Genomic DNA, 14,176 nt, shown 5'->3' on the forward strand with positions numbered 1-14,176 from the left:
TTTATGAGCACTACTTTGGGCCATTCAACCGTTTTCACATGCTTAGTGCCATCCGCACCTATAAAAAGCGATTCAGACTCAATGTTCATTTGAAAAGCTTTTTGTAGCCTGTTCTCAGGAATAGTGACAATGTGCATAGCAATCTTGATTTTCTCTTATTATCATTTATATTTCGTACTAAGCACTTATGTTACATCTAGCCACTTATGGGTAATGTTGGTTATTTAATTGTATAAACATATCCTTCGGGTAGAGCTGGGAAATATGGCCAAAAGATAACATCTCTATTTTTGCCGATCATTCTGGATGATTATAATTGTAATTGATTCTGAAAAGGATTCTAAAGAAGTAATAAACCAAACAAGCATTAACTAAATAGAATAATTTATTAAAAAATAAATCAGTTGGAAAATAGTCAGACAACCAGATCGTATACTGATTTGAAATCAATTTTAAAGTATTTTAACATTGAGAGCTTATGCATAACTTTACGGATTTTTACGGTTACGGAAAAACAACATGTTATGCTAACGTTTGCCGAATACTAATTTTTCATAACACTTGTAAAGCACGCGTCCTGCATTGTTACATTTGAAAAACAGATTTCCCGATTTAGTTCATTTTCACATCACATTTTGAAAATGACAAATTCATCAATTTGACTTCTAGCCCAGCTGAAAAACTACCACTACTTCCCCGCAGTGCACATAAGGAGTCAAAACAATAACTCTCATGCACAATCTGTTAGCAGTTTGTATTAACAGCCGACGGGACCAAATTCATAACGAGATGAAGTTGGACTGCACTTTGTTTAGTTAATGGGAACACAATGCATGGACGCCACTAAATCATCGGAGACATGTTGTCCATAGAAGGACATGCGAGCACGCGGCTGACGCAAACGCTGAGTGCTAGCGCATCAGTGAAGCCGCAGAAATGCAATAAGGCATTTGGGTATGGGGGTACGTCAAGGCTCTTCAGAGACACTTCAACAGGATTTCAGCAGATATCAGCAAAGCATGTTCATTTTCAAATTAAGAGCAAATCAAATGGAACACGCGTCAACTTATTGCTCGATTGAGTTATTATAGTGACTCCTTGGCAAATCTTGTATGTCTTTTATTTCATTTTGCAGTTTGTTTGTAGTTTGATACTGATTCAAAGTTTATTATATCACACACAGATGGGACACTTTTCCAATGGTTAAGGGGTACTTGGCTGAGGGGTGCATCATTGACAGTGAAATTGAAAGGTTGACAATCACTGCAATCAAGGCCTCAAGTGGCTTATCAAAGATGTTTTCCAACATGATATCGATGCCGGGCCTATTAGTTAAACCTACTAATGAATTAATAGGTTTGAATTAAACCTATTCAAACGTTTGCCGTGATTTACCGATAATGCAGTATCAGCAATGGTTCTGCGTCTTGCTCAAGGACCCGCCGATGGTCGGGGGATCGAACCCCCAACCTCTGGGTTGAGAGACGACCATTCCCGTCGCCCTTAGCAAGCTATCTATCATCAAAGACCTTCATGATTTCCACACTCGGCGCATCATGATGCGTTTCACGGGAGTCCTTCCTTGATTACCTGATGTCAAGTTACGTGCCAGTGGTTGAAAAAGATCAGGTGACATCACAAAGACAGATCCTTGTCTCCAAGTGAGGCGAAGCATTGATCGATACTGGAATCGGTAACCTCCTCAAGGGTGGCTGGCTTCCATTTAGGATTCTGGTCCTTATCAACCAGAACTGGTAACGCACACACACACAAATAAGAGTTGCGCAACATTTGGAGACACGCGGACACGGCGTCTAACTTACCAGCTCGAACACCCTCGTAGAAGTCAGAGCCCCGCTGCAAAGCAACCCACGTGTTACACTAATGCAGTGCTTTTCAACAATACTCTATTTTGCAAAAAATAGAAATCCTTTTGCACTCCCCTCACACGCTGTGTTGACTTTAAATAAGATTAATATCTATAAAAATGATCTAAGTATACCTAAAACTGTAGCCTTTTTAACATTAAACACAAGAAAAAAAGCAATATAGATCAACGTTCAACAAGTGTTAACTTTTTACAATGTTTATTCAGGTTACGCAATAGGCTAAAACTGAAGAAAGAAGTGCATCAAAGTTCCTGAAAAAAAAGATTCCCAATCGCCAATGCTTATTTTATTGAAATTTACAAATGTTATTGGCTACGTGTCATTTGTGGCTGTTTCTTACCATGCAGGCCTGAGTCAAACGATACTCCATGACCAAGACGTCTTGCAGGCTGAGAGTAGCACCGAGCTGCAGCTGTTTGTAGGCCATTTTCAGGGATGTGGGAGACATCTTGGACAATGTCTGTGAGAGGACAAGACAAGCTTGGTGAGCGCTTGACCAACATTACTTCCTGCTAGACGTCACAGAGTAGATTGGATGTCTATCGTGATGAGACGTCTCAAAAGAAAAAAAACGGAGCATTTCGGAGCATTTGATTGGCCATTAGTGAATTTCCGATGCTTGTGGCTTATTACAATTATAGCCTCTTACCTCCTAAATTCAAGCGGTAGTTTATTACTTAACCATTTCAATCAATATTTAGTGCTTATTTCCCTATCATATGATTGCATTTTATTTCCTAATTTATTTTTTCAAACTAAAACAGGTCAATTTGACACGCTACATAACAGGAGGGTTTAGCAAAGTGCTTTTGTATTATTAATCCTGAGCGTGATGAGATGACGACATAAGCAACAAACAGAGGTGTATGGGGGGAGGGGTCTATAATCTTGTTTTTTTTTTTTTTTTATAATCCCCCTCGGTCTGACCTCATTGGACACTGCAAAAGGAAATGAGTGTGGAAAACAGAATTAGGCAAATGAGTTTGAGGGGAAGCTACTTTGCCCATCCCTGGAAGGCCCACGAAGGATTGAGATGCGACCCAGGAGGCACAAAAACCAACGCTAACCCCATTAAGTGCTTAACTGTGGTAACTGCTAATTACTAATACACTCAAATGGGCTGGCACTGTTCGAGGGTTGCTAACAGATGTTTACCACATGGCAGAGGAAGCGGGAGCGGCAAACATGACAATCCCTGGATGCCCCCCCGGAACGGGCTCAGCCACCGAGCGACTGCACTAAAGTGCATCGAAACATCACGTGGTTTTCATTCTTCTTCATCTGACAAATTCATTGCCTATTTGGACCATTTGTTGAAATTGTGTGTGTCCTGGTGGGCATTTACGTATTTTAGGGGCCCATCACTGGAAAACTCATTAGTAGAAGTGACTTTTGGAAACCCATTGAGCGTATTATAAGCCTGACGGCCCACCGGGTTTTCCCCGCCCTCTTGCCAGGCTAAGCGGGCCCTCTGACAAATATTTTCCCCGTGGGATGAACGGCCAATAGCACGCTTGTTCGATACCAGCAAGAGTACTCGACCCTTGAGTAGCCACTGATACCACTTGTACTTTTGATACAAAAAAAAAAAAAAATCACCCTACCGCCCGAAAAAAAGAGTATTGTATCATTTTATCATAAAAGGTCAATTACACTCACAACATAACGAGAAGCTCAACTGTTTAGAACCCCATTAAATAAAATCTGATAGAAGATGGAAAACAAAGCACGTAAAAGCAAGAATGTATTTCCACTGGTCTCTTTGATCCGACTCTTAGACGGCGCATACCTCCGTTTGCTTCCGAGCAAATTCTGAGCCATCGGCCTTCAGATTCTGCATGATGCCTTCCATACTTGTTGAGGTGAACAGCCTGCGGGAATGACGACAACGTCAATTTATATAGCGGGCGCATTTCACATGCACGTGGGGGTAGGAGTTATTTTCAAATTAATAGCATATCAATTGGAATATTAAATAACTTATTGCTAAATTGTGTTATCGTGTTTCCTTTGCAAAACATTTTGTTTTTTTTCTGTCTAAAATGCATCGTGCTGGTTGTGGGCGACTAGGCTAGAAAAATATTTCACAACCTTTATTTCACTATTGGAAAAAAAAAGGTTGGGAGCCACTGCATTGGTATGATTTTATTATTAAGTTATTAAAATGAAGGCAAGATTGTGTGTCTACCTGTCAATATCAGACAGATGCTTCTCCAGGATGAAAGGCTTGTCACAATCCTGGCTGCTCTGAGAGGAGCATTAAATGGATAATCAACACCAAAGGAGGACAGCTCCTTCTCCAAGGCGCATGGCTCCTCACCTGGTTCTGGAACGACTCTAAAACAGTGGAGATATTCTCAGCAGTGGGAGAGCGCAAGTCCACTAGCTCCTTCTCCAGGTCCGACATCTGTTATGAAAGGGAGAACAAAAACATGACAAGTTTGGAGAGTTACAGATAGTGAAACCTCAAGTCATTACAGTACACAACATTCCACTCAAATTTGTCGTTTTATTCTTATTTTCCGAAAATGCTCCAAAATAACTTTGGAAACGATGCTGTTAGATGAACGCGATGTTTAATTAGCATTATGCTTAGAACAGGGTGCTTGCAAAAACCATTTTGGATAATATTGAATAAATCCAGTCTATTGAGGCCACGTTGCAGACAGCGAGCGTACCTTCTTGGACTCCACAAAGTGAGTGGCAATTCCAGCTTTGTGTACGTCGCGCCCTCTGAGGCGGAAGCCCGTCAAAGCCAGAAACAGGCCCAACTTCCCCTGAAGCCTCGGCAGGAAATAACCGCCTCCCACATCGGGAAACAGACCTGTCGCAATGGAATGCAAGAGTTCATCTCAAATGCCATTTTTCACTGTGGAAAAAAAAAAGTGTGTTATTCTCACAGAAAGAAGCAAAAGATGATTTATTTCCGCAAGGTTGCATCAGCTTGTAACCAGAAATGAATGGAGAGGGTGTTATTATTTGAATTCAGCATTTCTAAATGTGAAGCGAAGCTTCGCCGCTCACAGTTTGGGTGACCCGAGGGTCGCTGAACGCAACGGCAGCGGGATTACGGAACAGATGACCTCATTCAAAGCGCAAATTGTATTGTAAAGCGTGAGGGATGACGCACAAATCTGTCGGGGTTGTGGCGGTAATATTAACGGGTCAAACAGAGTGCAGGCAAATACGGCAGCGTTGTTATTATGATTACAGACAAATAGAGCAGTCAATGAATGATTTTAAATTTCGATTTAGTGGCTGCGTGTGGGCGAGCCTGCTGCTACCTTATTTGTTAAAGGTCAAAATGACCCGTTGTATGACACTCAGAAGTTTCAAAACTGAGGACTAGGTTAAAGTTTTTCACTGATGCAAGTTCGATGTGATTTATGTTCACAGATAAATCTTCCTAACCCTGTTCAGTAAACAACTTTAGAGAAATGTCAAGTTGAAGTAGGAATCATTTTTGTTTTTCAAATTTTGAGACCAATATTTTTCCTTTAACGGAATACAAATATTGGCTACAAATATCAGTTATTGGTCTCTTTGACTCCAAATAAAAAGTATCTGCCCAGAAAAAAAATACACAGTTTATCTCTCTAAGTGATTCCATAATGTCGGTGGTCAGCTGCATTTCTAATTCCTGTGTGGGCTGAGCGGTAGCCATCCGGTTAAAAGTAATGCCATTTACGAGCAAAGGACATAAGGGGCTGGGAGTGGCAATTTGCAGCACTTCTGTCCTGCTATGCACTAACGTCATCATTTTTTTTTTTCTTCTGTAGGTGATCTCTCACACTCGTGTGCCGAGCGCTGGCGCCCACGTTGCAGCTTACCGATTGCGGTCTCGGGCATGGCGAACATGGTCTTCTCGGTGGCCACTCGAAAACGTCCGTGGACGGAAAGACCCACCCCCTGCGGGTGGCGAAGGACAAAAATCATTTGGTAACCATTCTGCTCCAAATGAAGTCACAAAAATGAAGAATGAAGTTTTATTGCCACCTATCATGGACGTGTTCATTTTACTATGTGGCAAGTCTGTTTAAAAGGTGGCATACATGTGCAGCTATGAAGGACTTGTCCTCATTCTTGCATTTATTTTTGGATGACTAAAACATGCAGCAGGTCCTTTCTGGCTTCCCAAAGAAATAAACAGAAGAGGGAAGGTGAAGGGAAACAGACAAACATGTTGAAGCCCAGCAGCAAAGCTCGCTAATGATTCACGTTGGTTATTTTGGCTGAGGAGGTTGGAGACTAAGGTCATCATTTAAATTCAAGCTATATCTGACTCCTGCAGGGTGGCAACAATGCTGCGTCACCCAATCAGGCGGCACTGTGCACTCCGGAGCAGGTAATACACTGTCCTCTGCTGACATCTACTGGTGAAAATATATATCGCATCTCATAGAGCTAACTAACGACAGTCTCAAAATGCATGATGTTTCGCTTATCGGTTTAGATGACCCCAAAACCTCAACCCCATTGGCAAACTGTGGAGTAGCATAAAAAAAAAGAAAAAAAAAGATCTACAGAGTTCCTATCAGTATCTTTGCTGGTGTCCATCTCAGTTGACTTTGGGCCCTAGAGGGGACACACCCTGAACTGGTTGCCAGCAGGGCACACAGAGACGAACAACCATCTACGTACCCAATCACACCCAAGGATTTTTTGTGTATATTTTGTATTTCATTAAGTGTGTCCAAAACACCTGCCATGCATGATTTTGGAGTGTGGGAGGAAGCCGGAGTGCCCGGAGAGAACCCACACAGGCTTGGGAAGAACAAGCAAACTTCACACAGGAAGACCGGCGCCAGCTGGATTCCAACTCGGGTCCCTTAACTGGGAGGTGGACATGATAACCAGTGTGCCACAATTTGGGAAAGAAAGAAAAAAAAATACAAAACAAGGTACTGGTATCAGAACTCGTCCATCCCTACCCCAAAGTGCCTTCACGTACCCCAATTTGAAAACCACTCCCCTACAGTACAACCTAAAGTGTAATAAAATGTAATTGTAAGATCTTAAAACGTTGTTTAAAAAAATATATATCACTCACCCCTCCCATTGTTATTCCATCTATGAAGGCAATAAATGGTTTCTTGCATGTTCCTGCAAAATCCAATGCGTGAGAAGGTGAAAGATTTCGAATAATATGTGAAAGATTGCGAGATATTTGAGTGAAATACATCACTGGATTACCTGGGAATAAAAGCGCTGTACAAAAAAAGTTTGCAAAGCTCACCAATAGCGTTGTTCAGAATGTATTCCTCACGGAAAAAAACCTTGGCGAGGGGATCATCAACTTTCCCTGCTTCACTGATTGCTGAAAGGAAAATGTGACAGTATTATTCGACGGGAAACCAAATGTCTCTGGGCAGAAGATTTACCTCGGACGTCTCCGCCGGCACAAAAGGCTTTTCCGCCTGCCCCTTTGATGATCACAAGCTCCGTGTCACTGTCACTCTCCCATTTCTAGCAAGTTTAACATTTTAAAACCGCACCGTGAAATTGATGTTGACCATTTAGGAGGGATGTTTGGGTGCAATACCTTGAGCTGAGGGTAGATTGCTCGTATCATGGGTAAGTTGAGGGCATTCAGCACTTTGGGTCTGTTCATGGTGATCACACCAGCACGGCCCACCTTCTCCAGGAGAACCTCGGGCTCGACGTGACTGGACATCTGAAATCAAGAGGAAGCAATTTTTCATACCTTTAAAAATATTTTTTAATGACTATAGTTATTGTAAGACAGTGGAATCTGCAGCGTATGTCCTTTGTTTACTTTCGTTCCTGCAGGTGTGACAGTTTCGTTAAGTCAAAATTGCAGCAAACTTCTGCAAGAAAAACTTTTCAAGGCCACAGCAAAACGATGGAATTGGGCACCTTCCTGTGTCGTGCGACGTCAGAGCAAAACAACGCAATGCAAGTCGTTCGTAACATATATCGTAAACCGAGGACGCCTTTATTATAGCGGCTGAAACCCCCAAAGCAATCGCCCCCTCACCATGTGTCCTTGGATTCGACGAAGTCTGCAGATAGCTCGAAGTCTGGAAAAAGCAACAACATGAGGATGACCCTAGTGTAAAAGTTATTTATCAACAGTATGTTGATCGATCGACGTGATTTTTTTTTAATCACAGTGGCGAGAAACTAACACCCCAGTGTGAGTGCCACTTTTACATGCTTTCATAAAGGCAGCAAACGAGACACCTCGTTGTAAGAAAATAAGACAAATACCTGTGTTTAGACGTAACTATTATTAACGACATGACTTTGATTCTATTAGCTGATTAGCTGTTAGCGTGTGTTTTTCTTCGGACGCGGCGCCTCCTCCAAGTCCACTTCCTGAAAGAAGTCACAGCTTCTCCTGGATTGGCCGGGTTTTCATGATGTCACAAGCACCCGGATGAGACTCGGACCGTTTCTGCTGCCATTGAATCTCTTGTACCAAACATGCTGTAAAAACCTATTATTACGAGAAGTACTAAAACATATCTTTCTGCCGTAACTTTTAAAAATATATATATATTTGGATTCATTTATTTTATCTGGCCTCGCATACTTTCACATACTTTTGCTCATTTGGCAAACCGAATGAGGTCGTTTTCTTTGTCATTATAACCCTTAAATACACAGATGTCAAAGTCAAGGCCCGGGGGCCAAATCCGGCCCGCCACCTCACTTTTTGTGGCCCTTGAAATGCTGATGTGACTTCAGGTTTCTGACTGAAAAATCAAAATTGCAAGTTGTCTTTAACTTTTAAAAATTTGGGGGAAGAAAAACAAACATTTTCTTATTCTCCAAATCTCTTTTGAACAGTTTTTGCCAGCTTCTGATATTCACAGTCATTCCGGCCCTCTGACAGAAACTATCACTACAATGCGGCCCAAAATAAAAATTTGTTTGACACCACTGCTTAAATACAACCTAACTGTCACAATATATTGTTTTTCCTGGCCTTAAAGCTGGTTAAATGTTTTTAGTCCATGGCAAAGAAATTTAGATTACAGTCAAGAAGTAGATTGCAAGGTGGGGTCCATCCCAAATAAGAGGTGCGATGCCGCTATCTCGGATTTGTTCAAACTATCAAAACAGGATTAGATATGAGATTCCAAGATGACAAATGCTGCTGGGATAAGGTGCGGCTTGAGCAAATAGACATAGGTCAGACTCTCCCATAGCTAACACGTGAGGTCAGTCAACTAGATGGAACAAGCACTGATCTCCATGGGTTTCTTTTATTTTCATCTGTCAAGTCATTAGAACGGTGTAAAGTTCAGTTTTGTTACAAAGGACAAGCATTTGCGTGGAATGCAAGGAATTCTCAGTATATTGGCACAAGGGAATGCAGCAAAGCCTGCTTGCGGCTCTTGTTTAATTCTTTCAATTGGTCAGCATTGACCTGCAAGCTTTTTCGTTTTTGTTTGTGCTGCACCAAAGAAGCAAATTGTATGCGCGTCCTCGTTATCAGATGTTTGGTGGCGGCTTGACATTTCTGCTGCCCATCTCGCCTGATTTGGTTTAGTCGGAGTCGCTGCTGCAGGAGCTGCTGGATGACTAAAGACAAATCAAGAACATATAGATGGACAATATAAGAATGTAGACTAGTGAGTAGATTTTCAGAAATCGCAGCATGAAGCAGCAGGTCTTACCCCATGACAGTCCTTCTGTTTTTTGTGGCACTTGCCATGCTTGTGGCCTTTCTTATGCTTGTGCTTGCCATGACAGGGACCGCCATGACCATGTCCATGCCCATGCCCATGCCCATGCCCATGCCCATGCCCATGATCATGCCCATGCCCATGATCATGTCCATGCCCGTGGCCATGATCATGTCCATGTCCATGTCCGTGACCATGTCCGTGACCATGTCCATGATCATGTCCATGTCCATGTCCATGTCCATGTCCCTGTCCAGAGCCAGGTGGGCAGCAAGGCTGCGGAGGGCAGCCGCCTGGTGGATACTGAGGGTATCCCCCAGGAGGGCATGGTGGGTACCCCCCAGGCTGGTTGGGGTAGCCTTGAGGGTATTGGTTCCCTTAACACAAAACAAAGATGGATAAATCCATGTGAGCGTTGCCGTTATGCCAAGGGTCAATCTGACGCATTCGAAAGTCAGAGAAATTCTATTTTTTTTCTGCTAAATTGCAGGTTAAAATACATTAATACTGGTATATTACAGTTGAAATTGTTTGTGAATTAAAGTGACCTATTTTGAAGTACTGCCAAATACATACATACTCAGTTTTCAGTGTGGTCAGGTTGTTTACCTTGGTTGTTGCCGTACATTTTTCAACGACCGAGGCTCCTGGGATACAGTCAAATTAAAAAACAAAAACAAAAAACACACAGACGCAAACATGCACGCACACACACAGAAAAAAGTTCCGACTTCGCACAATGTCAGTAAATCACATAGCAAAAAGAGAACAACTTACTGCACGTGGGAGAGTCCAGTCGCAAATGCAGCCGCCTGCTTTTTTGATTGCTCTTTTTATGAGCAACCACTCCTTGATATGCCTCGCCCCCCACTTCACTCTCACTGCAACCTGCGTGTGTGTGTCTGTGTGTGTGCGTGCAAGTATCGGGTCCACTCGGGTGACCATTTGACCAAACGTTTTCACAAGTGATTCAATATTTTTTTTAATTGTTACTGTTCTCTGTATCCATCGCTCTATCGATTGCATTGACTTTTTTTGAAGGATGCTTTAAGGATTTTAAGGATGTTTTTGCCACTAATTCAATTTTAGAACGCCCGGTTAACATCCGTGTTCTTACTTTAAACCTCTTCCTGGTTGTTATAAGAATTTGCAGCTTTCAGAAGGCTTGTTGAACTGTAACAAGGTTGTTAGGCCACTATGTAGCTGCCTAGCAACCCACAAGACCACATTGCTAGGTGTCTGATTGTCATGCTAATCAATACACATGGCTTCATAAAGGATTGTTTTGATTCACATTTTTGCAAATTACAATTGCAACATTTTTGTATCCATTTGTTTCGCTCTTGAATTACAGACAAATTATTTTCTCAAGTCATTTTGTCTCTATTGCACAAATTCCAAAACAGCTACGTGATGAGTCACACTCATAAAAATCACATGGGGTTGAACAAAGGTCCTCATTCAGACCTCCCTTGTTACATAGAGGTAAAAAAAAAAGAAAAAAGAAAAATAGGCTGATAACATACTATCTATCCGTCTACGAAAGCGCTTGCCCTCATTAGGTCATAAGTGACTTTAGGTGAGTGATAGTGAAGGTTGCCACTCATAAAAATATTCACAAGTTTATTTTTCTTACTGTTCAGTCACCCCCCCCCCCCAAAAAAAAAAAAAAAAAGCGCTAATAACACTAAAGCTTAGCCCTTGTGCGGTATTTTGTCCAATCCTTTGATCTTTACATAAAGGCATTTCACATCAAATAGAAATCCCTTTGCTAAAATACTGCGAGAATGATGTGGAAGAAAATGACCCCAAAAATTGTTAAAATACTGCACAAGGGTTGAATGAGGTTCATTTGTTTTTTTCTTTTTGAATTATATTATGGAATTATATTTGGAAGAGTCCCAGGTCAAACTGACTTAGGAAGAGCAATGCTGTTTTTGATAAATAATCATGACAGCAGGTGTAAATAACGCAGCGAGAGGTAATGAAGTAATATGTTGATTGAAGTGGTTACTTGTTGATTTTTGCATATCTGACAGGTTTGGATACTTAAACATTGACGCAGGGCCCATTATTGCTGTTACTGTGAAGCAAAACATTCGTGGAGATGACATTATGAGATGCAAATATGCATCCAAGTCGTTACTCAACATATAATACCAGATTGACCCAGGAGCATAATTTCTGTCCTTGAAAGAACGAAAAATGGATCTTGTTCAAAATGAAGTCAATTATGATTCAATAATATCTATTGGGGTTTCCTCCCATTTTGGACACTTTGGGATATGTCGACATAAGCAAGGTCTAATTGAACCATTCAAATTTTTGCTGTTCTTGGGAATAGCAATGCAACAACATATTTTGGCTTAGGCAATGATGACATCCATCATCTTTTGAGAATAAGCTTTTATTGTAACAACCAATCTTCCCAATTGGTATGATGTGTTGTTGTTAAGATGAGAATATACATGTTACATATGTTAACAAGTACATTTCAAGATCATACGCCATTATTGAATCGAACATCCTTTGTGGCCATAGCTGTACACGTGGTGGCCATATCCGTGCCCGTATCCGTGGTGGCCGTATCCGTGCCCGTACCCGTAGCCGTGGTGGTGGCCGTAACCGTAGCCGTGGCCGTAGCCGTAGCCGTAGCCGGGCCTAAAGCCTCCGTAGGGGCCGCAGGCCGGCGCAGCGGGATAGCACACCCGCGGAGGGACACAAGGCCTGTACGGACCGTAGGGCATCTTCAAAGAAATTATTCTAAAATGGGAGAAAAAAATGGTTACAGTCCAACGATTACTTCACAAGGCCAGTATTCAGATGGAAAAGGTGAGAAAACTAAAAGAAAAGTAAATATTTGAATTGTGCATGGGGAAAAATGTTCTGTTATTAGCATTTAACAGGCAAGAATGTTCAATAGAGTTTACCGGACAAAAATGTTTTCACCACATTGGCAGTTCTACACGTTTTTAATTTGGGGAAAATTTTGGGCCACGATGTTTGTTGGAAAGTCACCTGTGTAACCGATCGACACAAAATTGGATGGACGTGTCTGAAACAGGGCTCATGATAAATTAGCTTATCCCTTGTTAGAAAGGCACCGGTTTGATACCAAAGTAAGTAGATTTGTCTATCTTAACAGGGCGCATGATGAAAAGGTTTTAAGCAGCAATGCCCAAAACCTGAACAGGAAGTTGGCCATTTTAGTTTTAAGCCTTTTCATGAGTTAGAAAATCATCAGATTGATACAAAATTGGACGAACGTGTCTATTATGACAGGATACAAGATGAAGAAATCCCCAAACTTGAACAGGAAGTTGGCCGTTTTAGTTTAAAATGGACATTTTGGGAATATTTTAGGTCTTGTTAGAAAGTCACCAATCCAACCTAAAATTGGGTCTATCAAAACAGGATGTGTGAAAAGTTGTAAAGGATCCATGCCCAAAATTGAACAGGAAGTCGGCCATTTTAGTTTGAAGTGGCCATTTTGGGAAGATTCAGTACACAATTGTGTGCACATGTCTATCATAACAGAATGTGTGAAAAAGTGAGAAGGATCCATGGCAAAAATTTGAACTGGAAGTCAGCCAGTTTGGTTCAATGTAACAATCTTGCGAAAATTCTAGGCATTGTCCTTTGTTAAAAAGTCACCAGATTAGGTGGATATGTCTTTTATAACAGGCTGCAAACTGAAGAAATCTTAAAAACCCATATCCAAAACGTGAAGAAGAAGTCAGACGTTTTAGTTCAAAGCGTTAGCACAGTCAACATATTTTTTTTTTGGTAAGATCTCTAGCTTGTACTCTTGAGAAAAATTGCCAGTCACAGGTTGCATTATAAACAAGGAAGTATTGCAACAGGAAATGGTGCGAAAAATGTCCCTTATTTGTAACAGGTGCGGTTTTGAAGATGTCAACTAGTTCATCAAGCAATTGTTCACGTTTAAGAAAACTAACAATAATGGTTACTAAATATATCAATAAATAATAAAACAAAACAACAACTGAGAAATCACAAAAATATTTACCTTTACTTTGTCCTTGTCAAAATCACAGATTCACACTCTGGAAAAAAAGAAGTCCAAGTTTAAATATTGTATATCGATCATCATAAAAATACAGGCGTATGTATGGAATTTTAGCAAAACGTGTTAGCACAATTGTATTACTGAAATGGAGCTGCTGAGTTTACCTTGCGTTGTTGAGATCTTCACTTGTTCACTTGCTGATGGGCTGCTCTTTTAAAAGAAGTCACAAAACAACATTCCGCCTCTGACCGCGCATCCAGAAATTGAGGGCGGGGCCTAATAGCGCTTTTTGCAAATTGCTTTATCGTGAATGGCTTGGGACCAAATGGTTTACTATTTTTGGGGCTTTCCTATCTTCAAAAACGACTAGATTTTTTTTTTTACATACTGTGAAATCAGTCATGGAAGCCGTTTTCACTTTGCAACGTTAAATTTGACACAAAGTTCTTACTGTTTGGTGTTTAAAGAGGGCTTAGGAAGGCCGTTTTGCCCAGCTCCCCGTTTGTGAATCCCGAAGAACAATTTTATTTGGTAATTTTTCACATATTCACCCAACCGACTCTATTTGAAAAATTCTCAAGCTACTATCATCAAAAAGATAC

The 14,176-nt window shown here is 41.2% G+C and overlaps 2 protein-coding genes and 1 long non-coding RNA gene across 5 annotated transcripts; all 3 read right to left on the reverse strand.

Annotated features, from left to right (window-relative positions):
• Positions 1-367: 367 nt before the first annotated feature.
• On the reverse strand, positions 368-8,239 carry hibch (3-hydroxyisobutyryl-CoA hydrolase). The gene is made up of 14 exons (XM_088414176.1): positions 8,121-8,239; positions 7,888-7,930; positions 7,432-7,563; positions 7,271-7,355; positions 7,126-7,206; positions 6,940-6,992; positions 5,720-5,798; positions 4,568-4,713; positions 4,210-4,296; positions 4,078-4,136; positions 3,679-3,760; positions 2,230-2,349; positions 1,824-1,857; positions 368-1,751 (listed from the first exon to the last, which is right to left on the reverse strand). The coding sequence occupies exons 1-14, from the start codon at positions 8,150-8,152 to the stop codon at positions 1,636-1,638; spliced, it is 1,149 nt and encodes a 382-aa protein (XP_088270302.1). The 5' UTR covers positions 8,153-8,239; the 3' UTR covers positions 368-1,635.
• Positions 8,240-9,102: 863 nt separating this feature from the next.
• On the reverse strand, positions 9,103-10,444 carry LOC148423644 (uncharacterized). Of its 3 annotated transcripts, none has more exons than XM_088415589.1 (4): positions 10,322-10,444; positions 10,154-10,191; positions 9,536-9,921; positions 9,103-9,440 (listed from the first exon to the last, which is right to left on the reverse strand). In XM_088415589.1, the coding sequence occupies exons 2-4, from the start codon at positions 10,170-10,172 to the stop codon at positions 9,405-9,407; spliced, it is 441 nt and encodes a 146-aa protein (XP_088271715.1). In that variant the 5' UTR covers positions 10,173-10,191; positions 10,322-10,444; the 3' UTR covers positions 9,103-9,404. The 3 variants fall into 3 exon arrangements, with proteins under 3 accessions (XP_088271715.1, XP_088271716.1, XP_088271717.1); XM_088415590.1 differs by having other exon boundaries at positions 10,154-10,241; positions 10,320-10,357; XM_088415591.1 differs by having other exon boundaries at positions 10,154-10,215; positions 10,322-10,338.
• Positions 10,445-11,932: 1,488 nt separating this feature from the next.
• Positions 11,933-13,854, reverse strand: LOC148423645 (uncharacterized). Its single transcript, XR_015865570.1, has 3 exons — positions 13,739-13,854; positions 13,575-13,611; positions 11,933-12,307 (listed from the first exon to the last, which is right to left on the reverse strand). It is a non-coding gene; the product is annotated as an uncharacterized LOC148423645 (long non-coding RNA).
• Positions 13,855-14,176: the final 322 nt, after the last annotated feature.

The sequence above is a fragment of the Hippichthys cyanospilos genome, chromosome 5 (assembly GCF_059441005.1).
Source record: "Hippichthys cyanospilos isolate Australia breed blue-spotted pipefish chromosome 5, RoL_Hcya_1.0, whole genome shotgun sequence".
In the NCBI taxonomy this organism is placed as follows: Eukaryota; Metazoa; Chordata; class Actinopteri; order Syngnathiformes; family Syngnathidae; genus Hippichthys; species Hippichthys cyanospilos.